This window comes from Sturnus vulgaris, chromosome Z, assembly GCF_052056855.1.
Source record: "Sturnus vulgaris isolate bStuVul1 chromosome Z, bStuVul1.hap1, whole genome shotgun sequence".
Taxonomy (NCBI): domain Eukaryota; kingdom Metazoa; phylum Chordata; class Aves; order Passeriformes; family Sturnidae; genus Sturnus; species Sturnus vulgaris.
Window position 1 is genome coordinate 52984125 of NC_142283.1, and position 26649 is coordinate 53010773.

The 26649-nt window shown below is 39.0% G+C and overlaps 1 protein-coding gene across 1 annotated transcript in view; it reads left to right on the top strand.

Annotated features, from left to right (window-relative positions):
* Positions 1-147: 147 nt before the first annotated feature.
* The window catches only part of GLDC (glycine decarboxylase), a 37077-nt gene continuing 10575 nt past the window's right edge, over positions 148-26649 (top strand). Inside the window, exons 1-16 of the mRNA XM_014875950.2 lie at positions 148-378; positions 470-548; positions 9689-9824; positions 13745-13909; positions 14851-14928; positions 15474-15621; positions 15858-16054; positions 17253-17349; positions 18319-18424; positions 19470-19609; positions 20362-20442; positions 20975-21072; positions 21532-21616; positions 21706-21747; positions 24449-24591; positions 25431-25506. Coding sequence (XP_014731436.1) covers positions 166-378; positions 470-548; positions 9689-9824; positions 13745-13909; positions 14851-14928; positions 15474-15621; positions 15858-16054; positions 17253-17349; positions 18319-18424; positions 19470-19609; positions 20362-20442; positions 20975-21072; positions 21532-21616; positions 21706-21747; positions 24449-24591; positions 25431-25506 — 1884 coding nt within the window. The 5' untranslated portion in view covers positions 148-165. The remainder of the gene's footprint in view (positions 379-469; positions 549-9688; positions 9825-13744; positions 13910-14850; positions 14929-15473; positions 15622-15857; positions 16055-17252; positions 17350-18318; positions 18425-19469; positions 19610-20361; positions 20443-20974; positions 21073-21531; positions 21617-21705; positions 21748-24448; positions 24592-25430; positions 25507-26649) is intronic.

Consider the following 26649-nt stretch of genomic DNA (forward strand, 5'->3'; position numbering starts at 1 on the left):
CGGCGGGCGGGGCGGTGGCGGCGCCGCCCCCGGGCCCCATTGGCGCGAGCGGTGGGGGCCGCGCCGCGCCGCCCCCCGCGCTCAAGTGCGAGCGCCCGGCGGTGGCGGCGGGGCTGTGCCGGCGGCGAGCAGAGCTGCGGGCGCTGGTGGAGCTGTGCCGGGGTTATGCAGAGCTGCGGGCGCTGGTGGGGGCGGCTGGCGGCCCGCGGGGCTCCGCACCTGCGGGCGGCGGCGGCGGCGGGGCAGCGGCGCTGGGGCGGCGGGGAGGCGGCGCGATGCATCGAGCAGCTCCTGCCGCGGCACGATGACTTCTCCCGACGGCACATCGGGCCCCGGGAGCAGGAGAAGCGGGAGATGCTGCGGACCGTCGGTGTGCAGGTAGGCGGCGGGGGCGGCGCGGCCGGACCCTGCCGGTGCGGGCTGTGCCGCCCCGCGGGAGCTAACCACGGCGTGCGGGCTCTTCTTGCAGAGCATCGAGGAGTTGATGGACAAAACCATCCCGGCCAGCATCCGCCTCCGGAGGCCGCTAAGGATGGATGACCACGTCTGTAAGTGACCGCATGGCCCGGGGTGCTCCGGACTCCCCGCGCCGTCCCGCGTCCCGTGTGGGGCGGGGGGAGCTTGGGGTGCGCACCCCTTCCCCCGATGTCCTCACTGACACGTGTCTGATCGCACCGCCCAAGCAGAAGTGCGGGATAAGACTTAAATAAGCGTAGCAGCACAATCACCGACGCTTCATTCTTCTCCTACCAACTCCGTAGAGTAGTTTGACTGCTGCCTTTATTGCTCTCCTCTTGGAAATCGGCAGGAAATTATGTGTAGCAGACGGGGGCTGCTGGAAAACCCGGGTTGGAGCTCAAGTGCTCAATTGACTTCGCTTTGTCCCAAGAGCCTAATGTGGGGGGAAAGGTATGACTAGAAACCGTCCCCTTAGTGACTTCAAATGGGCCACTGTCTTTTGATGATTCTTATGTATCTGCAGGATTTCTTTGTTATTCCTCCCCCAGGACCCTCCCCCCACCTCAAATAATAACCTGCATTTTTTAATAACGTGAAAAATCTGTCTCCGTATTATGGGTACACAGTGGACTAATGGCCAGAATTTTAAATCTGTCTAATTGAGTGTTATAGCTAAACTGCAGGAATACTAAACATCTAAGTCAGCTATTGTTGCACTACAGTAATTCAGCAAATTGCTGTAGTGGAAGATGTAATTTCATAATGTTTTAGATATTAATGTTTTTAAGAGTTAGCAAGCACAGTACAAAATTTTTACCTGCATAACTGCACTTTTGAACATATTTTTGAGCATATTGTTGTATCTGTGAACATGATGCTGGAAGTCCTGTAAGTGAAAGAAACACTTAAAAATCCCCGATGCTAAATAATTACACTCAAAGTAACAAAGCTGAATGGCCATTCCGATGTGGGATCCTCTTACATCAGTATTAACTTCATTTTTGTGTCACAATCCTTTGCTTGATTTGTGGAAAACTTGATTCCTCTTGCTGGCATTTTCTCATTGCTCATCTGTGTGCTGTAATTTGAGTATAAACTTCAGGCCTGCAGCTTTAGTGAGGTTCCTGGCCAGTTCAATCTGGTTACTCTGAGATGACATCACGCATAAGAGGCAGCACCACAATGAGCAGCCGGGGAAACTAGACCCTGAAAAGACAGATTCTAGCCAGGAGGGATACAATAGGGACTGATAGTTTCTACTTCTAAAATGTTTTGTTAGTGCAATGGTATTTCAGTCTTTGGTAACTTTCTGTCCTATTAAAATGGGGAGAGGCTGGGCAGAGAGGCAGAATTTAACAACCTTTTCATGTCTGTATAACTGGTGAAAGTACTGCTTGGCATATTTCCTTATGGTTAATGTGCTTTAATCAAGGTACTCCCTCACTAAGAAGTGATTTTCACTGACCTCAAAGAAAATAACTTTTTAGGTTATTATTTTTTTAAGTCAGTAGAAGGAGCGAAATGCAGTCTATCACTAACAATTATGTTTTAGAATTTTTATGTCTCATTTTTGTAATCATTAGTTTATATTATTAGTTAATATTATACTCTTAAAAAGTTTTACTTCACCAAGACACACATAAAAGTGATACAGGATAGTGGGCATTAAAATATATACACATTACTGAAAACTAACCAACCTAAGTCACAATCTTGATGCAGTGCTCAAATGCTGATTTTCATAGTAATTTTGAGTGAATGTGTCCTACACAACTGTGCATTAGTTGATGTTGTGTTGTAGGCAAGTTCTCACTGTGCAACAGGACCTCATTAGCTAACAGTGTATTTAGTTCACTGGCATTTTGCTCCACTTGCTATGCTGTTCTTGTTCCCATAGAGTAAACTTTGAAAGAATGTGGCTGTGATGCAGAGTCTCACATTGCACAGCATGCAACAGTGAATTTTCAAAAGAGATGCTTGCATGAGGTACTGAAGTTTTTTTTCTGTACGACTGTGCTTCTGCAGCTAGTGTGCTGGACTTTTATAATTTAATGTGTACTTGTTTGTCACTAGTTTTCCCCTGCACTGGTAGCAGAAAATTTCACAGCTTTTAAAAAAAAGTTAGAATCTTCAGCTTAAAATTGTGTAACGTCACATTGAACATCTTGTGCCGAGGACATTGTAATCTGGGTGAAGCTTGCTTCCTCTTTAATGTACTGTTAGAGAGAACACTTTCCAATCATTAGGGTGGTATTTCTCATGGGACGATGGGGCATTATTTCTCTATCATATACCTTTAACTAAAGGGAAATAGCAAAATTGGGATATGTCATGAAAACTGTATTCTATTTTAATTTAAACATTTGTTTTTATTTGCATGAATGCTCTCACTGTCTCTCTAACTCCCACATGGAAAGAGAGAACAGAACAAGGCAATGCAAAACATGTCATTCAATGAACTTCAGCATTTTAAAAATGTATAATACAAATACAGCAATTTTCACTTGTCTTTATAACTCAAAAATGCAATCATAGTAACTCCACAAATTGGAGTGCAGCTGAAAAAATAAGCTGTGCTAGAGCTACTCCTTTATAGTAACAAACACAGCTGAGCTTATGTTGAAGTCTCATTGAAGTCAATCCTTACACATAGAATTAGACATACAGTCCAAGAAAACCACACACCCACCATAAAAAGCACGTCTGTGTATCATAGGTCTCTGCAATTACAATTGGGTGTTTTGGAAAACTTTCATAGCTGTAGACTTCATCTCAGGTATGTACATTTGATGTGTACATTTGATATATAATCTTCAAGTTTTAATTCAGTGTGTGTCACTAGAAAAGATTATCTCACAAGTTGTCTAAAAGAATGAAAATGAATCAAATGTGTATATGCAATAGCAGTAAAAAAAGAGAAAAATTAAGCTTAATTAACTCCCTGAAGGACACAACCTACATGTAAAGTCTTCAACCTTACATAACTGGACATTTCCAGAGGGCAGGGAGGCTCTGCAGAGGGATCTGGGCAGGCTGGATCATGGCCCAAGGCCAGTGGTGTGAGGTTCAACAAGGCCAGTGCTGGGTCCTGCCCCTGGGTCACAGCAACCCCAGGCAGTGCCACAGGCTGGGGCAGAGTGGCTGCAAAGCTGCCCTCAGGAAAAGGACCTGGGGGTGCTGGTGACAGCAGCTGAACATGAGCCAGCAGTGCCCAGGTGGCCAAGAAGGCCAATGGCATCCTGGCCTGTTCCAGCAATAGTGTGGCCAGCAGGAGCAGATTGTCCCCCTGTACTCAGCACTCAAGTTGTGGGGCCACAACTTGAATCGTGTCTTGTTTTTGTCCCCTCACTACAAGAACGACACTGAGCTGCTGGAGGGTGTCCAGAGGAAGTCTACAAAGCAGGTGAAAGGTCTGGAGCAAAAGTTCTGTGAGGAGCAGCTGAGGGAGTGGAGGATGTTTAGGCTGGAGAAAAGGAGGCTCAGGGGAGACCTTACTGCTCTCTACAAATGCTTGACATGAGTAGAGTGGGAGTAGTGTAGCCAGGTGGGGTTTGGCCTCTTCTCCCAGGGAAACAAGTGACAGGACAGGAGGAAATGGCCTCAAGCTGTTCCAGGGGAGGTTCAGCTTGGACATCAGTAAGAATTTCTTCACTGAAAGGGTGGTCAGGCATTGGAATGGACTGTGCAGGAAGAAACACCATTCCTGGAGGTGTTCAGAGAACAACTGGACGTGGCACTTAGTACCATGGTTTACATGACAAGGTGGTGATCAGTCAGAAGTTGCAGTTGATGATCCTGGAGGTGCTTTTCAACCTAAATTGTTCCATGATCTGTTTTTCTTAAGTCTGAATGACTAGCCATTCTGTTAAATGCCAAGTTTTGCTGATACAAGAGCATCTATAGCCTAAAGCTTTAAAAATAATTATTAGTGTTGTCTGTATTGGCAGATTGTTTTCTTGTACTGCCATTATCAGTGATAGAGGACAGAAGGACTGTAGCTTGTGCTAAGAGGTTCCTGAAATAAATTCCTTTTTTTGCTATGGAAAATGACAAGACTAGCTAGTCCATTTTGAGACAAAAAAAAAAAAAAGTAACTTTAAAAGTGTCTCTTGCCATGAGCCCACTGACTGTGTTGTAAAAGTACCTGAAAATGCCACTGAATTCCAGTAGGGGTGAAATAGCAAAATGTCAGAATTCAGCTAACAGTAAATTTTAGTCCTGTACCTCAACTAATTGTAGAAGAGGGGCTTTTTTATAGTCAGATATAGTTAAGGAAAAACATAATTTTGACATGTAACTTCTGTTCACCCAGTATTTAGAACAAGGCTAGACATCTGCTCAATACTTAATTGGGATCAGCCGGTATTACAGAGCTTTATTCCCTGGACTACAGCAAGTAAACTTGAACAATCAGCTTTTCTTTAGGTATTGAAGGTGCTTTAGCACATATGTCATAATTGACCCATTTGAAGTAAAGGAACGTATTATCTTATATAAGAGTAATCCTCTTTATTTTATCCCTACAAACCTACTATCTATGTCAGTTATAGTTATCCCTGCAATGCTGCCATGGTATGTCTGTCTTTATATGTAATGGATAGATCTTGTGCATATGTTTTTATTTCTGCTTTTTAGTTCAGGATTTGAATTTTTTCAAAAGGTAGAATTAAAAAATACTTCTGTGAACTCCACCACGATTTTTTTTAATCAAACATTCCCAGGCACATTCTCAAATTTTATAATTTATAAACATTAGTTCCTAAAATCTTACAAATGCAATTGGGTTTCCAGTGTACATTTTATTTGAAGCAATTAGATTGTAATAAAGACTATTTGCGTCTCCAAATTAGCAGCTCTTTTTGCAGTGAAATCCTTCTTAGGTAGGATTTTATATTTTTAAATGCCAGTTAAAAATGAATTCTGGGTGATTTTTATAATCATCTCCTAATGTCAGTCAGATTTTTAGAGCTAGTTTAGTCATTGCAGGTTCCCTGAAATTACCCCTGAAAGGGGCGATTGTGACCCTCCCGAGAATTGCCACACATAGTGCAGCATCTGCGTTACCACCCAGGGCACCTTGCTCCCCACGCACTTTCAGGCTGCTGCTCTTTCTTTCCCAGGCAGAAACAGGGGTAGAACAGGGAAAGGCATCTTGTTTTACTCAGCCTGCCCCTGCTTTCGGCTCCGCGCAGCATCAGGTTGTGTGTGCTGCCCAGGCTGGCTGGGTGAGCACAGGTAGCCTGAGTGAAAGGAGGGGGAAGGGGCAGGGCATCATGGCTTTCTGCCCAAATCTTGGAGTTATGGACACAGCAACTGGAACATGCACTTTTCTTGTGCTGTCCCACAGCATTATTACTATGTGTCTGACAGTGCTTTGGTACTAGTTTTCTTCAATATAGCCTGCTTTTTTGTTGTTTGTTTGTCTTTTATTAATTAACTAAGAGAAAGAAATTAATCCCCCTTTTATCAGCTCTTCTAAGCTGTTCTTGCTTCCTTGATCTCAGAGGCCAGATTTTTTAAGATCTGATATGAAGTGAATAAAAATACATCAGACAAATAGTAACCTTTTTGTATTGCATGGTTCAAGTTGTATAACTTGAACTGCTCCCTTTGTATTTTCTCCACCCTCCTTCTCTAGTACCATATTTTGTAGGTATCTCACAAGTTCAAGGCAACAACTGTGCTAACTACAAAAACACTAGCAGAAATAAGTGTATCATTTTGTGATCTGATAATTCAGTCCCTCTTCCTATTTTTGTATATATTCTACATTTGCTGTAGATGTAGCAATCTGGAAGTGTCCTTGCAGAACCTCTCAGACCCTCAGTAAGTTTTCTCCAGTTATGAGGTAGGAGTACAGCAAAAGCAGTGGACCTTATTCTGAGTATTGTCTTTGATCTTAATTTCTAACGAGTTCATGAGGGAAATAAAGATCTGAACTAAGTCAGGTGCAGTGACTAAATTGGCAATTTTTTTGCTGAACGAGGTTCTTAAAGAATTTTTATTTGCACTCAATAAAATGAGTTTATGATAAAGGCATGTTAATCACTTTTTCTTAGAACACTGGAAACAAAAAGCTGAGTGTGAGGGTGGCCAGAGTCCAACCATTACTTAAATATAGTGAATTTTTCTTTCTGTTTTATTTTCCAATTTTGCATATTGCTTCTTAATCTCATTGCTGTGAGAATTAAAAAGAAATTAGTAACACAACAACAAAATCTTAAGCTGTGTACAGAGACGCAGGACTGGTGGAGACCCAGGCCCTGCCCAGAGGTGGGGTCAGAGCAGATTGCTCAAGGCTTCACCCAGTTAGAACGTGAAACCTCAAAAGGTGGAGACCCTGCCCCACTGCTGGACTGTCCTCATGGGCCCAGCTCTCCTTATCTCCAGCCTGAGCCTCTGGCCCTCCCGCTGTGCTGGCACTGCTGTTAAGAGCCCAGCTACACCTCCTCCATCCCATCCTGTTGGTGCTGGGGGTACTGGTGAGAATGGTTTGTTTAATTGCCTTGCTCTCTGGTCTTTGGGCTCCAACATCTGTGTTAATTTCTCTCACCGTTGTCTATCTACATCAGTCTGACTTGAATTGAGAACCCTATCAGTGTAAAGTAAACACTGAATTCATGAAATCTTCATGGATTTATATTTGATCATAGGTAAGCCAGCCTAATAGAAAAATCAGGGGCTACTGACTTCCCTTATTCAGGACTGCAGATTTATTTATGAGCTGTCTTCGTAAAGACAGTACTTCAAGGCAGTAGGAGGCAAAGGGTACGGAGTCTTTATCCCTGGCCTTTTCAAAGAGGCATGTCAAATGTGGGAGATACATATTTGAGAGATACTGCTGCCATATAGTGACCAAAGGAGCAGGGTAAGTGAGGTGAAACAGGAGTGGAAGGAGTGTGTCCTCCAGTATTTTGTCACCCTGATTAAAATTAGCTGTGTAACTGTCTTCACTGGTAGCTCATTAAAATGTGATAATTAAAAATATATTCAGTCTTGGAACCTCTCAGTGTAGGTATTCTAGATGGATTCTACTCTTAAGCACAATCTCTACCTAAGCTGCTTGCAGCCTCACTAGGCTTTTGGCTTTGTGCCTTTAATCAGTTTGGAAGCAGGTTTGTTTCAGAGATCTCCAGCACAAGCTAAGTGGCTGTAGTTGTTAGCTACAATTGCAGAGAAATAACTCTAGAAGAAAAGCCCATTTGAGCAAACAAAGGAAAGTTATCTGTCACATTGTGCAGTATTTGTGGTATGTGTTTACTGCAGAAACCGCGATCAGTGCATTTTTGTTTGTGACATTGAGCTAGCAAGAAAGTTAAATGATAGCCAACTTCTGCCTTCAACAGCAATTTGGAATTAAACAGGGAAATTCATTACCATTTCCAAGAAATCATTGATGTTTGACTTATGCAAGAGTACAAGCCTCTATCTGAAATTGCAAGCAAACTGTCTTTCATCAAACTTTTTGCAAATGGTAGAGGAAGGTCTCCACAATGTTAAAGCTCACTTAAACAACTGCCTCTGTCTTATTATAAACTCTGTGGGAAGAGTTCTGAGAAGTGGAGTTTTTCACTACACTTTAGAAACTTTGCTCTGGACATTGCTCAGTTCAGACCTAATGAGTGTTTAACAAGTCACCAGGAAAAAAAAAAATTGCAATTTACTGAAACTAAGAAGTCAGTTTTCATACATTAGCTCTAGGGATAACACTGATTAAAAGGTAGAGAAGAAATGAACTTTGAAATGAGAAGTGAACATCAGTAAAAACAAATCTGTGAAAGATATAATGTGACTGTGGAAGAAGTTAATTGAAAACTTGGAGATTTTGGGAAAAAATAATCTTTATGCATGAAATGCAACAGTAGCAGCTTGAGTAAAAGGAAAACAAGTTTTGAAATCAGAGCTGAATTTCTAATATCCTTGTTTGTGATTGCACTAGAAATTAATTCAAAGCCAAGATAATTATTTGCCACCACATTCTAGAAAATTAACTCTTCTGACTTGATCTCTTTTGCTGGATTAATTTACAGAGAGAAATTAGATTTTGAGGCATCCAGGGCCCAAGGTATTCTACTTCTGTGATTTGTAGTATTGTATTACGAAGTGTTATCTTCAAGTTGTGGTGCAGAGGGAGCAGAACTTTGTTACAGTGTCCTATTACAGCAAACTCTGAGGTCAGATTTGGAGGAAGAGTTAAAAAAAATCTGCTCCCCTCACCCAGAAGGATTGGTGTCCAGTTCTACCCAGGCCTGTTAGGTCTGACCTATCTTTCTGTGTGATCTTAAGACAGTCTACTGACCATCTTTTTGCATCCTCAGCTACTGATATATTTTTAAAATACTACTCTTTGGCAGATGCTTGTAGCATTATTTATGACTGTAGGAACAGGCTGACTCAGTGTGATTTTTGCACAGCTTTCAGGACACTGAGAAGCAAGACCAGAGTGTAAGCTATGGTTGAGGTAGAAAGGGAGTGCAAATGCTTTCATTCTGCATACTTCAAAATCTTTCTTTTGTAATGTCTTCAAACTAGATTGGCAGACTCATTTGAAAGTTAATCTCATCTGGAATGTCTTAAACTAGAAATACTCTTACTGACTTTTTTTTTTTTTAAATCTGATGAAGCATGCTAAAATCGAGTTTTAAAAAGAAACTGTTCTGTTTTATCAGCAATTTAGGGAAGATGTGAGAAAACAAAGTCAGTGTATCTATGATACTAAGAAATTATTCCGGGGTGCTTGGTATAAGCCCAGTTTGTGCAAATATGCCTCCAATAGAAACACTAAATGACAGCTATGGATGGCAATGGCTTCAACCAATGTAGATTCTGCAAGATTCAGCTAAAAAAAATGTCTCCTGAGGTACTTCCTAATGCGTGTTCAATATGGGTCACTTTTGGGTTGAATGTACATTGTATTAGCACAAAAAGAGCTCATTCTACCTACAACTGTTTCACTTGCTGTTCTTTCCGCATGATTTGGAACCTTGTTATTATTCAGGAATTGCATTTACCAGAATTCTGGCAGAATTTAAACTTTCCTATAATATTTTTACCAGGTTATTACTTCATCTTTGTTATTCTTGACATGCACTTTATTCTGCTACTGTTCATACGTGCATCACCAATGTTTGGGTTTTTTTTTTTAATGCTGGGGTAGAAGACATTTCTGTTAAAAACTGTTACTGTTACATGTAGCTGGAGCATTCTGACATAATTTATTCCCAATTAGGTGAAAATGAAATCCTTGACACTCTATACAATATTGCAAGCAAGAACGAGATCTGGCGGTCCTATATAGGCATGGGTTACTACAACTGCTCAGTGCCTCAGCCCATCGCACGCAATTTGCTGGAGAATGCAGGATGGTAATGTACCACGTTTTATTGTTAAATGTGTATGTATAAGTACACATTTGTCCCACAAATCTTTTTTTTTTTTTTAACTAAGGCTTTCGTATATTTGGTAATGATGTGTATCCTACTGTGTAAGAACTGTGTTGTTCATGCTAGAGCTAGAAATTAACTTTAAAAGGTGCTTTTTTTGTAAAATAAGGGTGGTTTTGTGGCTTCTATTTACAGCTCCTATATATTATGAACTAATACAAGATTACATGTCTGCTTTAAGGAAGTATACAGACTTACCTCCTAAATGAAAGTAATTATGTTGTAACTTTTGCCTAAATTCACTGGTGTACATAATTTGGGTGAAGGTAGTTAAATACTATGCAATATTATGATCATGATTTTCTATCGAGGAAGTAAGAAACTTCTAAGGAAGTAGAACATTCTAAAGCCTATTTCCTTAGTATTTCTCTCTCTTTTTTTTTTTTTCACCAGAGAACTTCAAGGGTTTGAATGTTTATCCATAAAGTGAGTTCTTGTCTTGTCTGATCAAATAATTCTCTGGCGAGCAGCAATGACATTGAAATAACATAATATGATAATTCATTTATGAAACGGCCAGGAATATTGTACTTGGTTCTGACCATCCAGTCCACATTTTGGTTTCTAAAGAACTGTAACTCAGAAATGATGCAAGAGGAAAACTAAATTTCCTGTGGAGTCTCACTTTCCAAGACACTGAACATCACCCTGCATTTTCTCATTTAGTTCACAAGTTCTGCTATCGCTAGTCACTCAGGTCCTTCTTTTATATTGTATTAAAATTATAACTGTCATCTTTATTACCGAATAATTTTTATTTTAGTAAAATAAGTATTTGAAGGTTTTTTTATATAGTTTTAAAAGCCCAAACAAGAAAAAAACACCACAACCAACCAAAGGATCATATTACTGAGTGCAAAAAGTCATTTTTACTTAGATGTTAGGTATTTTTTATACTTTGGGTTGCCATAAGCGAGTCTCCATATCTGTAGACCTCTAAGTCTTACTTATTTTTAGATTTGTTGGCTCTATTTGCATCACTGGTGGAAAAGTTGCAGTGTTTGAAGTCAAGGAATCTATGAAGTATATCTATGCAAAGTTATATTTGGCCTTATCCTCGTTCACTTTTTGTGACAATATGCAATCTAAATATATCACTACATTAATAGGAAACAAATTATCAGTTGATAGAAACAAAAACAATACAGAAAGTAAGTGGAACAAAGTGAACTGTAGACTTTTCAATCCTAAAAAGTAATGTACTGTTAATGAAACAACTGAGAGAGTCTGTCCAGAAATCTGATCTTGCACTGTTCAGTGAAGACAAACTAGATGGCTGAAAGCTAAACTATTAGATGGCTAAAGTGAAGGCTAAAATGTTTATTAGAGAGAAATATGTATGTAGGTTTGCATATGTACTAAAGCACTACGCAGGCTTTATGGGAGCTGTTTAAGAAATCAGAATTCTTACTTCTGCTGAATGTGTAACACTTTCCATGCTGACACACTTCACATTGCAACTCCGAGGGAAATGCTGCAAGCTCAGCCTTATTGCTTTTGATCAATTCTGTCTCCCTTACATAACTTGTGTCTGCTTTGCTAGAGCAAAAAAGTCTCCTAAAGTTCAACTTATTTGATTCTTTTGCCCCCAGACATTAAATATTTAAAACACAAACCTGTTCCAAGGATGCCTGCAGTCTTCACCTTTCTAGTGTAAATTATTAAACTTGTTAGTTAGTAACACTCAGAATGTAATAAAAGCATTGCATTCTGAAAATAACTACATGCATACTGCGCAATAATTACTTTTAGAGTTTGCTTTTAAATTACTTTAAGAAGTCACTTACCATGTAATATAGATTCAGGCAGAACACAGAATGCAGTCTAAAGCCAGATATTTTATTTGAAGAAATTATGGAGAAGGAGAATCAATTAAATTATGTAGATACTTTAAAAATGCCAAAAAAACCTTTTAAAGGGGGTGTTTAACTAAGTGTGGTTATAATATAAGAGAACTTTATTTGTAGCACTGTTAAACTTCATAGTAGTTTGTGGCAGTAGTGGAATTCAAGATTTCTTGGTTGATTTTTTTTCTGTCTTTCTGAAATTTCATTTGTTTTTGTTGATTAGTGTTGACCATTCAAAACCATAACATCAAAATCATAAAGTTTCATTAGTTTTGTTTTGTAATATAGTGTACTTTCCCAGCTATGTGGAGCAGGAGTTCTCTAATGCATTTCAATTAATCACAATGTTTTAATTCTTGTTGGTCTAATTCTAGTTCCTTCTGCAAGTTAAAATACAAGAAATTGCCCTTAGGTGAAATAAAATGAGAAAGCACAATTGTAAAACTTCAGGTCCAGAGGAGTTTCTTCTACTAATCAATAGAAGTCATTGTTCATGCAAAGGCATTTGGAATAGTTCTTTTTATTGGTGACAACTGAGTGGGCAGGGGGACTATATAGAAAAGAAATCTTAATACTCCCAGACTGAAAGTTCCTCTGGCAAACTGAACACTGGGTTTAGCTGCTGTGGAGAAAAAGAAACCCTACTGTTGGGATTAGCAAGATTGCATGCAGCCTGGGACATGGTCTCACTTGTGAACTATGCAGTCATATGATGATAATTGGTTTAGTGCTAGAACTGGCCAAAAATGAGAAAAACTACAGGTTTTGGGAAAATCATCAATATTTATGTACTCTATGCATAACTGTTGCTTTCTGTTACTGTACAGAATAGTGTATATGAATAATTCAAGCAGATGTTTCATTTAATTAGACAGTAAATACATTAGCATTTTGTATAACACTTTGAGTTCACATACTGAATATGTCTTTCTTTCAGCTTTTGCATTTTCTTCAGGTCTTCTTTCCTACTATCTCACCTTACTGTTTTGTTGCTTCTGTCATCTTGCTCAATACCAAGTTCTCCAGCTTGTTTTTTTAAAATCTTTGTTTTTTACCTTCTATTGAAGTTGAGTTTCCAAATAGTGGAGTCTTTCTGGAAAGCTTATACCTTCACTTAATTTTTCAAAAGTCTAAGACTTACTATTGCCCTTTTAGGGAAACAAATTGCTGTTTTCTTCCATCACTCGAAAACAGCGGCCACAAGTGTTTGCTCTTACCACTTATTTCTGGCTTCTGCTCTAAATTCAATCTTGCGTAAAGTCTGTCCTGAACTACTGTGTAATCTTGTGCCCAAATTTCCAGCGGTGAGAGGAGAGACTGGCTTCTGTTTTTGCCTTTCATTCCTGGACCCATGCTGCTTTGCTTTCTGGACTGTTATAATAGAGCATTTCCCTTAGATTCTTGTGTTTTTGAAGGAGTTGCTTACATTGCCATTACTGTTTTATTCACCAAATGACAACAGATAAAACTTACATACATCTGACTTCCCTTCTCTAACATAAATGGAAACTGTCATTTCACAAGAAGTTGCATACTTCTGAGTTTGATTCTGTGAAATACCAAACGCCTTTCCTCTTAAAAGGGTGGAGAACACTTGACAAGTAAAGGTCTTCAGAAACAGTATTGAAAAATTGTGGCAATATCTAGATATAATTGCACAAAACATTCTCCTTTGCATATTGTGACTTGATTTAATTCTTCCACACTCAGCATCTACTTACTCTGTCCCTTCTCCATAATGCCCTCACACCTCTGTTTTAAAAGTAATTTCTCTATTCAAAATGGAGAAACAAAATTCTTGTCCTGTAAAAAGTCAACACTAAAAGATAAAAATTATGACATCTAAAAATAACTGTATTCTAAAAAATTTCCATATTAATAAATTACACTTTACTATTTATTTTTTTTTTCTGTGATACAATTCAGTTATATATTGCCATAACTTTGTTACACATTTACTTTCCTGGACCTAAACCCAGAACCTTTTTCTTACAGGGTTACCCAGTATACTCCTTACCAGCCTGAGGTGTCCCAGGGCAGGCTGGAGAGCCTCCTGAATTACCAGACCATGGTGTGTGATATCACAGGAATGGATGTGGCTAACGCCTCTTTGCTAGATGAAGGGACAGCTGCTGCAGAAGCCATGCAATTATGTCACAGGTACTGTGTTTAAATGTATGTTTAAATCACAGCAGGAAGTAATTTCAGAATCTGAAGGCATCTATCCCTGTGTTGGCAATGGATTGAAGTTGAATGTGGCCATCTTACTGTGAGCAGTTCACTGAACAGCCAGAGTCCATGTTGCCAAGCCCCCAGAGAAGTTCCTAGTGGTGATGTAAATGTTTAACTCAAACATTTAAGGCTTTCAGAAAACTAAGGACATAGGAGAAATTCTAGAGGAAGGAAGAATCACCCTTGTAGGAGGAAGGTCAGGTTAGAGAACACTTAAGGAAAGTAGACTTACACAGTTGTGTAAGCACAGATGTGCTGCACCCACACACACCACAGCAGAGACTGTGTAATCATAGTTTTTATCTGGAAAAATAGTTTTCTAACTGTTCAGTATTCAGAGCCTCAGTGTCGCATAAAATTCTGCTTACCAGAGAAAAATCAGAAATTGTCTCAACAGAATCATAGAATGGTTTGTGTTGGAAGGGACCTAAAAGACCACCTAGTTCTATCCCCACTGCGTGGGCAAGGACCCATCTTCTTCATCTTCCTTTACCTACTTGAATAGCTCTTTTATTTTTTTTATCCAAGGCAACATTGAAAAATCTGTATTAAAGAGACCACAGTTGTATTCCTTGAAAAGAGTATGTGTGTGTGTTTAGCCATTCTCATGGCTTTTGAAATTAGCTTCCTGTTCTGTTTCATAATCTGTTCTAATTTTTTCATGTATGATTCTCATTTGAGTGTCTGAAATGAACTTTCTTAATGCAAATGTACCAGAAACATCATTCAGTCTTACACTTACTCTGGTTGTAATAACCAACATCTTAAACTTCCTTTTTACATAGGAAAACTCACTTCTAGAAAATAAGCTAATTTATTTCCATGGATATTGATATGTAAACCTTTTTCTTTTTCTTTTTTTTTGACAGACACAACAAAAGGAGAAAGTTCTATGTAGATGCCCGGTGCCATCCTCAAACTATAGCAGTGGTCCAAACTAGAGCAAAGTAATGTTTTTCCTCCATTTTCCACCGTATCTTTTCCCTTACACTGAATCATTTACCATCTGTGCCTTTCTGCCATATACCTATCATTTCTGGCCTGTGCTTTCTTTGCAAACTGAAAGCAGAATTCTGTTATCATTTGGCATTACTTCTAGATCAAATAAAACTGCAAAGAAATTAAAACTGTTTAAAAAGACACTAAACATATGATAAAAAGAAAATACTTAATTTTTCCTATATATTGTTGCACAACTTTATGCATTTGACTGTTGAATTGATTCTGGTCTTTGTTTTGTTTTACTAGGAAGCAAGTATCTTAAGCATTGTTTGCTTTGCTCTGTATTTCTGATCGAGGTATCTAATGCAATTCTTCTTCAGCACTATATACCATGATGTGAGATTTTGTCAATGTTAAGTGCTGCAAAGATGTTTAACTCTCTGTATGTTAAAGAAAAGAGTCATATATGAGTCCATGAATACATTTTGAGTATCACTCCAAGGTTGGAAGTGGTTTGAATATTTTGCCTTCTGCATGTTTTTGTTTCCAGTTATACAGGGGTTATTACTGAGCTCAAACTACCCCATGAGATGGATTTCAGTGGAAAGGATGTCAGTGGAGTGTTATTTCAGTATCCAGACACCGAAGGGAAGATTGAAGACTTTTCTGAACTTGTCGAAAGAGCTCATCAGAATGGGGTAAAGTAAATTTTATTGATCACACAGACATCAAGCTGGCTTATCAAACAGCCATAGAAATTCATAGAAATTAAGCATTAATTAGATACCATCATTGATAACCATTACAACCATTGCACTTCAGCTCCATGCAAGTGATGTGGAACTGTTTGAAGCAAAATTTTAAAACTTAGCTCCCATGTAAATACTATTCCTTCAGAAGAGAGGCTGACTGCTTTGTGCATTTCTGTTCTCAGACTCTTGCCTGCTGTGCTACTGACCTTCTGGCCCTTTGTATTCTGAAGCCTCCTGGAGAATTTGGGGTGGATGTTGTCCTGGGTAACTCCCAGAGGTTTGGTGTCCCGCTGTGCTATGGGGGACCCCATGCAGCATTCTTTGCTGTCAAGGAAAATCTAGTGAGAATGATGCCAGGCAGAATGGTGGGTGTCACAAGGTAAGGGCTCCCTCTGCCATTACATAAAGATTGAAGTCATAGAGTCTGAGAATCCTTAAGGTTGGAATGACCTTCAGGATCATCAAGTCCAACTATCAACCTACCACAAATGTTCACCACTAAATCATGTCCTCTGGTGCCATACCCACACATTTTTTTACCACTTCCAGGGATGGCGATGCTGTCACTTCCCTGGGCAGCCTGTTCCAGTGCTTTAGAACTCTTTATTTGAAAATCTTTTACCTGGTATTCAGTATAAAGTCTCCCCTCAGAGATCCTAGTAATACATAACAAACCATAAAAAACACACTACGACCATCTTGTGCATCCTTTGTGAACAGCAGGTGACCATGGTGTTCTACTGAGCACCCTTTTTTCTTGAAAACTGTTAGACTAAAAATTGCCACCAGTTTTGAGGAAGCAAGCTTCAAGAATTCCATTTGTGTGAAACTGTCTATAGTTCGTGTGGCATTGTGGGATTCAGAGATTACCAAAAGCAGAGTGGATTCATTGTGATAGCAGGAGGCTTTGCAAGCTAACTTATTCCACATATTCTGTACTGTTAGACCTTTTTCTGTCATCCAATCTTACAAAACATAAATGGAAAATCGAGTGAAACTCTAAAATAATCTAGAAGGAACTTAATCTATTTCAAATTTTAGTTATGCTTAAACAAAGCAGAGAAATAGTGTGCAAATTCTGCTTCTAATAGTTGCTGATGGTGTTGTACTGTGTATTTTGACAAGATGTCTAACTAGTAATAATTGAAATGCAAAATAATTGTCACTAGGAAGACTGCATATCTTTGGCACAGAGGCTATCCAGAAGTACTTCAGCAACCAAAATAACTAAAACCACTCACAGTTATCAATAAGCTTAGGAATATTTAATTTATCTTATTTTTCTGTTAAAATAGCTGCACTAATTTGTGTCATTTTAAGGTAAATACCAAAGTCTCCTGTAGTTTGATTAGAATTTTGATGTGTGCTCTACCTGACCAACCATGATATAAACAGAAATCTAGAGGTTCTTTAGTCTGGCTCTGATTGGTATTTCAGCTGTCCTGACTTATGCTTTGTTCTCTCCAGCACTCTTCTGTCTCTGAGGATAGATAGCTAGTTTCAGGTTAGCATAAAGCCCGTGTCATTGAAACTGTAATTTTAAAGTAACAGAAGCAATGTTTTCACTTGTGCCTTAGAGATGCAAGTGGGAAGGAGGTGTACCGGCTTGCTTTGCAAACACGAGAGCAGCATATCAGGAGGGATAAAGCTACCAGCAACATCTGCACAGCACAGGTAACTTACACTTTGTTTTCAGTGCTAGAAAGGAACAAGTTGAACAATGAATTAGCTTTACTTCAGAGATATTTTAGTAGAAAATTAAGAAAATAGAAATATTCTGGTTTTTGTTCATTTGTTTTGAGTCCTTTGAATAATGGGGTCTGCTTGAAAAGAGTTTTACTATCTATTTCCTTACTGTAGTTCTGAATTCTTGCAGTGTCATGAATCTGTCTCGTAGCATGAACACCACTGAGTAGTGCTGTGTTTGTTATAAGCAATACAGAACCCTTCATAAAGTGGAAGGGAATGCCAATGGTCTGAAATTTCCAACTCAAGGCAGAAGAAATAAACTTGTAAAATGTAAAACTAAATATTAAAATTGTCACAACTTATGTTTTTGTCTATGTGATTTGATGCAAGAATGTTACATCACCAAAGTGATCCCTTTATAGGAAAACACCGTGATTAAGTAAGTATCCAAAATAGTTATCTTCAGCAAACTTCCACAGACCTCCAGACAGACAGGATCATAACTTTTTTTGCTCCAGTCATCGCCTTCCTCCTGCTCTAAATGTCGTGACAGATTTTGAGGCGAGATTATTATTACTGACACAAGTTTAATTACTTAGTATTCAGGAGATACTCTAAATTTATTTTTGTACTGATGCTAAACAATGAGCTCCTGTGAGACTGGCTTGACTTCAAAATCTTCAAAAGCCTTTGTTTCAGTAGCTGAATTTAAGTACATGTTGATTGCTAAAACAGTTACATTTCAAATAGCATCGAAATCATAATCAGTCCTTACAGTTTCATAAAAGTATTTTGCTTTTCCCTCCTTTGATGTTGTAGGCAATATATAAGCAGCTATAACTTCAACTGAGGATATGTGGTTGTCTTAGGGTGCTAAAGAAACATTCCACTAAATTTACATGAAGTAGTCTTTTGCTCACAATAACCATGTCCTAATCTGTGTTTGGATCCTAGGCTCTTCTGGCTAATATGTCAGCCATGTTTGGTATTTACCATGGGTCTGATGGACTAAGGCATATTGCAAGACGGGTACACAATGCTGCTCTAATCTTGGCTGAAGGTGCGTTCCTTAATGTCTACAGAAACTGTTCTGAAATCCTTACCCCTGCAATAATACATCTTAAATGAACTTACAGGGCGAGGGCAAGGACATCCTTCTGATGTGTGTTCTCTCAACTCGAGAGAGACCATTTTAATACAAAATTCACAGCTGATGTTTTTTGTGTAGTTCTGGTAATGACGTCCAAGAATTAGATGTCTGTGATAAGAACTTGCAGGCATTGCTTCTGTTTTCTCGGGTAACTAAGGGAAGTCTACAGAGTGAGTCTAGATGATACTGTTGAACTGATGTTTGCCAGCATCTACTTATTTTGATGGAGCATTATAGTTTACACACAGAAATCTGCACAGAGTATTAATAACATAACAAAGGAAGGTAATAAATTACATTAAAAAAGTAGAAACATTTCAGCTAAATTGGGTGTAGTATCATACCTGCTACAAACACTGAAATCCCAAAGCTTAGCAGCCGAAGAAAAGCGCAGAATTTATAGCAGAAAATAATGATTGCATCTGGATTGTGTGGTCTGGTAGGGGTTTTTTTAACTGATAATGCTACCACTGCTGTCAGAAGTAGCTATAGCAAACTGGAATGTTTGGAGCCAAGAGATTACTGTTAGAAACATCCACACTTTGTCAGTTTAGCTAGAAGACCCCTTGCTACTGCAAAAACCACTAAGACTCTGAACTTTGTTATGGCAAGCTCTGTGACAGTTCATATCCATTAATATCTTTCTAATCTTAATATTTTATCCTTATTTCATTCATATACCAATTCTACTGCTGTAAATGTGTCAGATTTGATGTATCAGAATGACCTTCCCTAGACTCAATCTGCGTAGGTTTGAATCTGATTTAGTTGCATTTCATACACAGTGACATTTCACTAAAAAGATGGTGATTTTGCTGCTCTTTACACAAGGGATATATTTTGCTTTATTATGTAAAAGCATTTACTTTTGAGACACATAGTATTGTTCTGCAACTACTGCCTGAGCAAACAGTACAGTGTGGATATAATAGAATTAACTTACTGTTTTTTATAGGTCTCAGGCGAGCTGGTCATAAACTACATCATGATCTGTTCTTTGATACCTTGACGATCACGTGTGGATGCTCAGTCAAAGAGGTTTTGGACAGGGCAGCTCTTAGAAAGATAAACTTTCGAATTTATAGTGATGGCAGAGTAAGTAACTTTCTAAACCTTTGATAAATTCAGAAATTTTGTAGTATGATATTTTCTTCATTAGGTTTCTAGTCATTACATGTGCTAAACAGAACAAAATTATTTAAGATCTTGAAATTTGCTCAGATATATCCATCAATTATAAAGATAATATAAAGAATGAACTTGGTAAGTTACACACTGAACTTCCAGAAATAATGACTGTGTTTTCATTGCATGCCAGTTAAAAGGATTATCTAATTTTTTCATGTTAAATATGTCACTGAAAGGTAGAGTGGAGAGACTCTAAAATTTAATGATGAAATACAAAGTGACATCCAGAATTCAGGTCCTATGGCAGTGCTAGAAGGCCGACTGAAATCTAAACCACGTTTTGGCTGGCACTAAGGAGTCTTCACAAAGAGTAATCTATTCTGTAAATTGGAATGGGGGAGGGGGTGTCACAGGAAAATGGGCAATTTTCTTATTAAGTAGAAAACATTTAGAAATACCAGAAAGGAGATCATGAGTCTCAAAGTTTCTGAGTCTGGCTTGGATGGTTTAGGAGGGTCAAGAAAGGAACTTGAAATTTTTATATAAATAAAATAAATGTATATGTTAAAAATACCTATAAATATGTGTGTTTATATATTGTTGGGGAGATAGTACATTTGTTCTGGTCAAGAAAAACTTTCCAGAAACACAAGTGGGGAAAAAAAAGTCTGTCTCTAGAATAAACGGCTTTGAGTAATTACTGGTGCTTTTATCCATAGCTTGGAGTATCACTTGATGAAACTGTAAATGAGAAAGATCTAGATGACATATTGTGGATTTTTGGTTGCGAGTCTTCTTCTGTAAGTACATAATAGGTCATGTGGATTAAACTATCTGAATGTTTCCAGAGTTTAATTAAGACCAAAACTGGTCTTGTATAGTGGGTTTCTATATGATGACCATTTGTTAAATACTAAGAATTTCAGGTCCTCTCTTAAATAAAGCGGTCGTGTTAAATAAAAGATTTATATAATGCTGTTTTCTGGTTGTGACACTTAGTTCTTTCCGTCAGCTTGGACACCTTGCCTTTAGGGTATTACTACTTCTGTGATGGTTAGGACATGGGATCAATTATTTCTTTCCCACTGGAATTTTTGTCATTAGCATTTAGCAGGAATACTGAGACATTAAAATTACCCAGTTTTAATATAATGCTGTTGTCATGCTAGGTATATACAGATACATATGATATTAAAGGGGAGAGTTTTACCTTAAAAGTAAGCTGACCAAATCCTGGGGTAAACTGGTAGCATAAGCTAGTTCTAATGGCAGTTGACTACGAAAAAAAGACGTTTCCATGAAAATATTTGACTGTATTTCTTTTTGTCGAAGGAACTAATTGCTGAGGGCATGGGTGAGGAAACCAAAGGCATCCTAAGCACCCCATTTAAGAGAACTTCCAAATTCTTGACACACCAAGTTTTCAACAGGTTTGTGAATGTGTGTTTGCTATTTTTAGGAAATCTGAAATATCTCCTTTCAAAACTAGCAGTGGAGTCAGTTGAGGACAGTTTTGTACCTAGATTCATACAGTGACTTGTTACTCTAAAATAAGATTTAGTAGCCTTTTTAGTTTTTTTATCTCTCTGATTATAAATGAGCATACTCATAACCACTGAGGGAATATGTTTTTCCATTAATCTGCTGTGTTGTACAGCCTGCTATTTGAGGACATGGTATCCTTGTATTTACTATTAGTGTTACTGAGATAATAATAAGCATTTTTAATCTGTGTTGCTATTAGCAAGCTTAAAGTGCCAGTTTGGAAAGAGCTATTTAGTATATATTAAAAACTATCCTCGGTCTTACTTATTTTTTGTGTTCTTTTCCTATGTAGCAGCTGGTGTAGCTAATCTGCTTGCCTTAACACTGTGTTTTGTGTTCTCCAGCTATCACTCTGAGACAAACATTGTACGGTACATGAAAAGATTAGAAAACAAAGATATTTCCCTTGTTCACAGCATGATTCCCTTGGTAGGTATTTACCAAAAAGAAAAGACAAAAAATTATGCACTTACTTACATATTTATGTATTTCAGTAAATACTGTGTTTGTATTTTTAGGGGTCCTGCACAATGAAACTCAATAGTTCAGCCGAACTCACAGTAAGTTGCAATTATATTGTCTCACTTGATATCCACGTGAATAAACTGTCTACCCAGTGTCATTCTAGAGAAGTAAAGGCTGCTCTTGGTCTAATACTCCAGCTGAGGAGGCAGTTTCAGGCATAGCTAAAGTCACCTTCTCCCTTTTCCAGTAAGAAAAAGTTCTGAAAAGCACAAGTAGGACTGCAAGAAGTGTAGGAGAGTGTGTGGTCTTGAAGACTCTGTTTTGAAAAAAATTATGAAAATTATTTTTGGGATTAGGTATCAAAGTCCTGTTCGCTCAAGCAATGTATTACCTAACTTCTGCCTGCTTTACAGATCTTAAATCCTCAGAAATGTGAAAAGAGTCAGGTGGGACTGACAATTCATGCTTCTTTTTCAGTTCCAATGTTTTAGGATAATTCCCTTTTTCCCAGCTGAAGAGTCCCCAGATATCTTCATTTTTCTAGCTGATAGCAAATCAGCCAGAGCTTTAGCTAGGCTGTTTGATTACCTAATGACTTTTTGACTTGGAATGAGCTTCCTTTGCTCTCTTCCTGTTGTCTTCTTTCATCTTTCACTAGTTTCCTATGTCCCCTTTCTTTCACTGCTTTCTCTCTCTCCCTTCACTATTTTATGTCTTGTATATTACCTCTAAGTAAAACTAACACTATTCCAGACAACTTACCTCTGTTTACCTTGTGATCCCACAGCTCTGTGTAAGGGTACTTGAAACTAAATAGTAGGAGAAATTAAGGATTTTTAAGCATGTTTCTAATGTTTAAAAATGGTTACTGAAAATCATAGAATCATTTATGTTAAAAAACACTCTTTAGATTAAGTCCAGCTGTTAACCAGGCACTGCTGAGTCCATCACTAAACCACATTCCTGATCACCAGAACTCCAAACCTTGTAAACATTTCCAGGGGTGCTGACTTTGGCAGTTCTTTAGGGAGGCTGTTCAAATGCTTGTTAACTCCGTCTGTGAATACATTTTTCCTTATTTATCCAGTCTTACTGTTGCTGGGAAGGGACCAACCCCCACCTGGCTATGCCTCCTTTCAGGCAGTTGTAGAGAAGTGACAATGTCCCCCTTGGGCGTCCTCCAGCCTAAACAGCCCCAGCTCCATCAGCTGCTCCTCATGGGACTCGTGATCCTGTGAGCACTCCTTGGGCTCACCTTAGTGAGCCTTTACCAACTTCATAGCCTTTGTCTGGACGTGTTCCAGAACCTTAATTTCTCTCATGGAGTGAGGGGCCCAGAACTGAACACAGGATTTGAGCTGTGGCCTCACCAGTGCCAAGTACAGGGGGACAATCCCTGCCCTGCTCCTGCTGGCCACACTATTGCTGGAACAGGCCAGGATGCCATTGGCCTTCTGGGCCACCTGGACACTGCTGGCTCATGTTCAGCTGCTGTCACCAGCACTCCCAGGTCTTTCCAGGCATTCTGCCTCCAGCCTACAGCTCTGCCTGGGGTTGTTGTGACCCAAGGGCACAGAAATGCCAGTAAATTGTGGTATCCCACTCTTAAAGGGAAGGCAACACCCAAGATTTGCAGATACTTTTGGTCAAAAAGGAATTACCAAAATCAGAGGGTGCACTAAAGAAACTTACAGAGCTTTATTAGTAAATTATATACTTGTCATGGAAATTGGTTTAAATTAGTCCCTTAGCTTCTAGCATAAACCCATGGTGGTGTGTTTTAAATAATGGGCAGATTGAAGAGAAGAGAGTGGGGGAAGTTAGCAAGGAGGAGAGAAAGAGTGGAAGAAAGGTGTAAGGAAAGATCACCAGTCTTGTATCCCATGTTGATCCAGCTGATGGTGTGTCCAGGGTCCTAGGCACATGTGAACTGAGGCTTCTACCTTTTTATAGATAAGTTTTTCTCACCCTGGAAGTAAGTTTCTTGTTCTCTGTGCAAATTAATTATCATTCATAGTCCGTGCTCAGTTCTTCTGGGCCTTTCTGGAAGTGGATCAGAGGGCTTTGGGGGTCTTTGGAGATCTTGATGCCCCCCCCCGGATCAACCTTTGGTCGATGCCCTCTTCTCAACCTCATTGCTGCACTTGTGCTGTACTATGTTATGCTTATATCCAGAAGCCAGAGCGAAGATTGTTGTCCCAGGAAAGTGCTGTTCTACCTCCGTGTTCTACCTCTTTCTCCGCCTGCATTCTGTTTTTTCTTGCTCATTTACACAGCGTGCTCTTAACAGTCCTTGGTTGGCTCCACAGCTATCTATCCATCAGTGTTTGAGATATACACATTATTCCCTTATCTTCAAGGCTTTTGCACCATCCCATAGCTTAAAAATCAACATGAACTTGGTGATCTGTAGAGAAGGGAGAAAAGGAGCAAGAAAGAAAAGGGCAAATGCCCTATAAGCTACTTCTAAGCTTTGGGAGTAATCTCTTTATAATACCCCAAATCTTTATGTGTAATCTGAATACCAAAATAAAAAGCTAAAAGGTTATCATTAAATCAGTTAACATAAGACCTTATTGAATCTTACATGACTGGCCTTGGCTCCATCAATCCAGCCTGTCCAGATCCCTCTGTAGAGCTTTCCAATCCTCCAGCAGATCAACATACTTGGTGTCTGATATTTAATTGACCACAAGACAACTTCTTTCCTTCACAGAATTTAACAACAGAACAGAGCTGTCTGTAGAGTATTTTGTTACAGATCTCTTTATATGTTTGCTTTATTTGTTTTTATAGCCTATTACATGGAGAGAATTTGCCAACATCCACCCTTTTGTTCCTCTGGATCAAGCTCAAGGGTATCAGCAGCTTTTCAAGGATTTAGAGAAGGACTTATGTGAGATTACAGGCTATGACAAAATCTCCTTCCAGCCGAATAGGTAGGAACTTTTTTTGATGAGTGTTTGCACCTTGAGATGTGATTCCAAAAACTTATCTCTGAAGAAAATGTGCAAAACAAAATCAGAAGAATTTTCTAAAATCTTTGTTTCCTTGAATGCAAAATTATAAAATTACTAAGTAGTTGGTTTTTTTTAAATTATGGTATCTTATTTTGTCTCATCTCTTCTAGAAGTTTAATGATTTGGTCTTTTTAATTCTTTTAATATTTTCTGCTATGAACTGAAAATAATGATTTGGAATAGGAATAAGATGCATGAGCTGCCAGGTGTTTAATTTGTAAAACTACTAGTTAGTGCACTAGGTTTGACTGAAGAATGCCTAAGATCTGCATGCTCACTGAAATTAATAAAGCAGCATTTAATGAGTACTGCTGCAGCCTGTTTATGCCCATTAGCAGTTTTGATACAAAATGAGCAGTAAGAGCTTACTACATTTAGGCTGTCGCTGAAAGACATGTTATGTTTCATTATATACACTTTGCTATGCATTTTGATATTAGTTTGCCTCTCTGTAAGCAAGCACAGAGTCCCCTGCTAGGTGCAGAAATGTGGATCAACTCAGTCACCAGACGGATTTATCATAGTATAAACACATAAAATAGCATAACCTTTGTCATCTACTCTTTTAATTTGCATCTAGCTGTTAATTTAAGCATGTCCATTTGTAATTTAATCTATGGAATGCGCTCCTTTCAGTTTGCTGACACCCGCCTGAAGTCATTGATAAGGGTTAGGGCTGGACAGTTTTGAAGTTTTGGCAGAGTGGTGGCACCTCCTGGTTTGTGTGCTGTGTAACACTGTTTGTGTTCTTCCTGCAGTGGAGCCCAAGGAGAGTACGCAGGCTTGGCTGCAATCAAAGCTTATTTAAATGCCAAAGGAGAACGTCACAGAACCGTAAGTGTCAATGCTCATGTGGGGAAGAGTGTTGGGTGGGAAGTGGAGGGTTGATTCAGGAGCTGGGACTCACCTAGAGAGAGACTGGGTTGCGTATTGTCACCTCTGATAGGCTTTCAGTACTCCAGCTTCCCACTTGGATCCTCGGTAACAAAAGTTTTTACAGACAATGAGAATGGGACAGGGCACTCCCTGGAAGGGTGGTGTAGCGTCTGCCTAGGATGAACGTAACTTTCTCCACATGAATTGTGGAGGAAGCACTGTTCACAGCACAGGGATCTCTTGGCAAATGGTGAACAGTGCTTTCACAGTGTCAAGGCTTTCTCTCTGTGGCACTGCCTTGTCCTGACCCTGTTCTTTCCCAGAAAGGAGGCTAGGTGTCAGAGAGGTGCTGGGAGAGACACAGCCAGGACAGCTGACCCTGGCTGACCACTGGGATGTGTATGCCATTTAATGCCATGCTCAACAACAGAAGCTTCGGGAAAGGAGAGCAAAGCAGGGAAGGTCATGCTTATGGCATTTTAATTCCCAAGCAACCATTGCACATGCCATGTGGCCAGCCATGGGAAGTCGGAAAGGAAGAAAGGAAATTCAGCTATGTTTACAATTTCATCTAACACCCTCTCACTCTTGAAAGATGTTGAACAGTTTTTCCATGTTCACAGTTGACATATCATGTATTTATTTATAATAATAAATATTATTTATTATATCCTTATCTATCCTCATTTCCTAGCTGGATTCCAGTTATTTGTCCATCCTTCTCAAAAAAGCCATTTTATAACTTTGATTATCTTTAAAGCATCTGTGTTCTTTTTACTTTTTTCTTATTCCCTTTCTAGTTTTTGATGCAGTTGCTTTCTTTCCCACCAAGACTGTGAGATCTTTTAGTAGCAGTAGGTTCGAAGCTAAAGATCACAGCTGTGGGTTGTTAAGATGTGTTTTCTCATGCAATACTTCAGATCTGTCTGCCTCCAATACACATACACTGCTTTGAATGCTGTCCCTCAGTACTGTGGGTTCTTTTCTGAACTCTGCAATCAGTTATTTTAGTAACCTGGAGGGTTTGTATTAAAAGGTTATTTGGCATATCACTCTGTGTGTCTCCATTATAAGCACAGTTATAAGTAATTTTAAATGTTA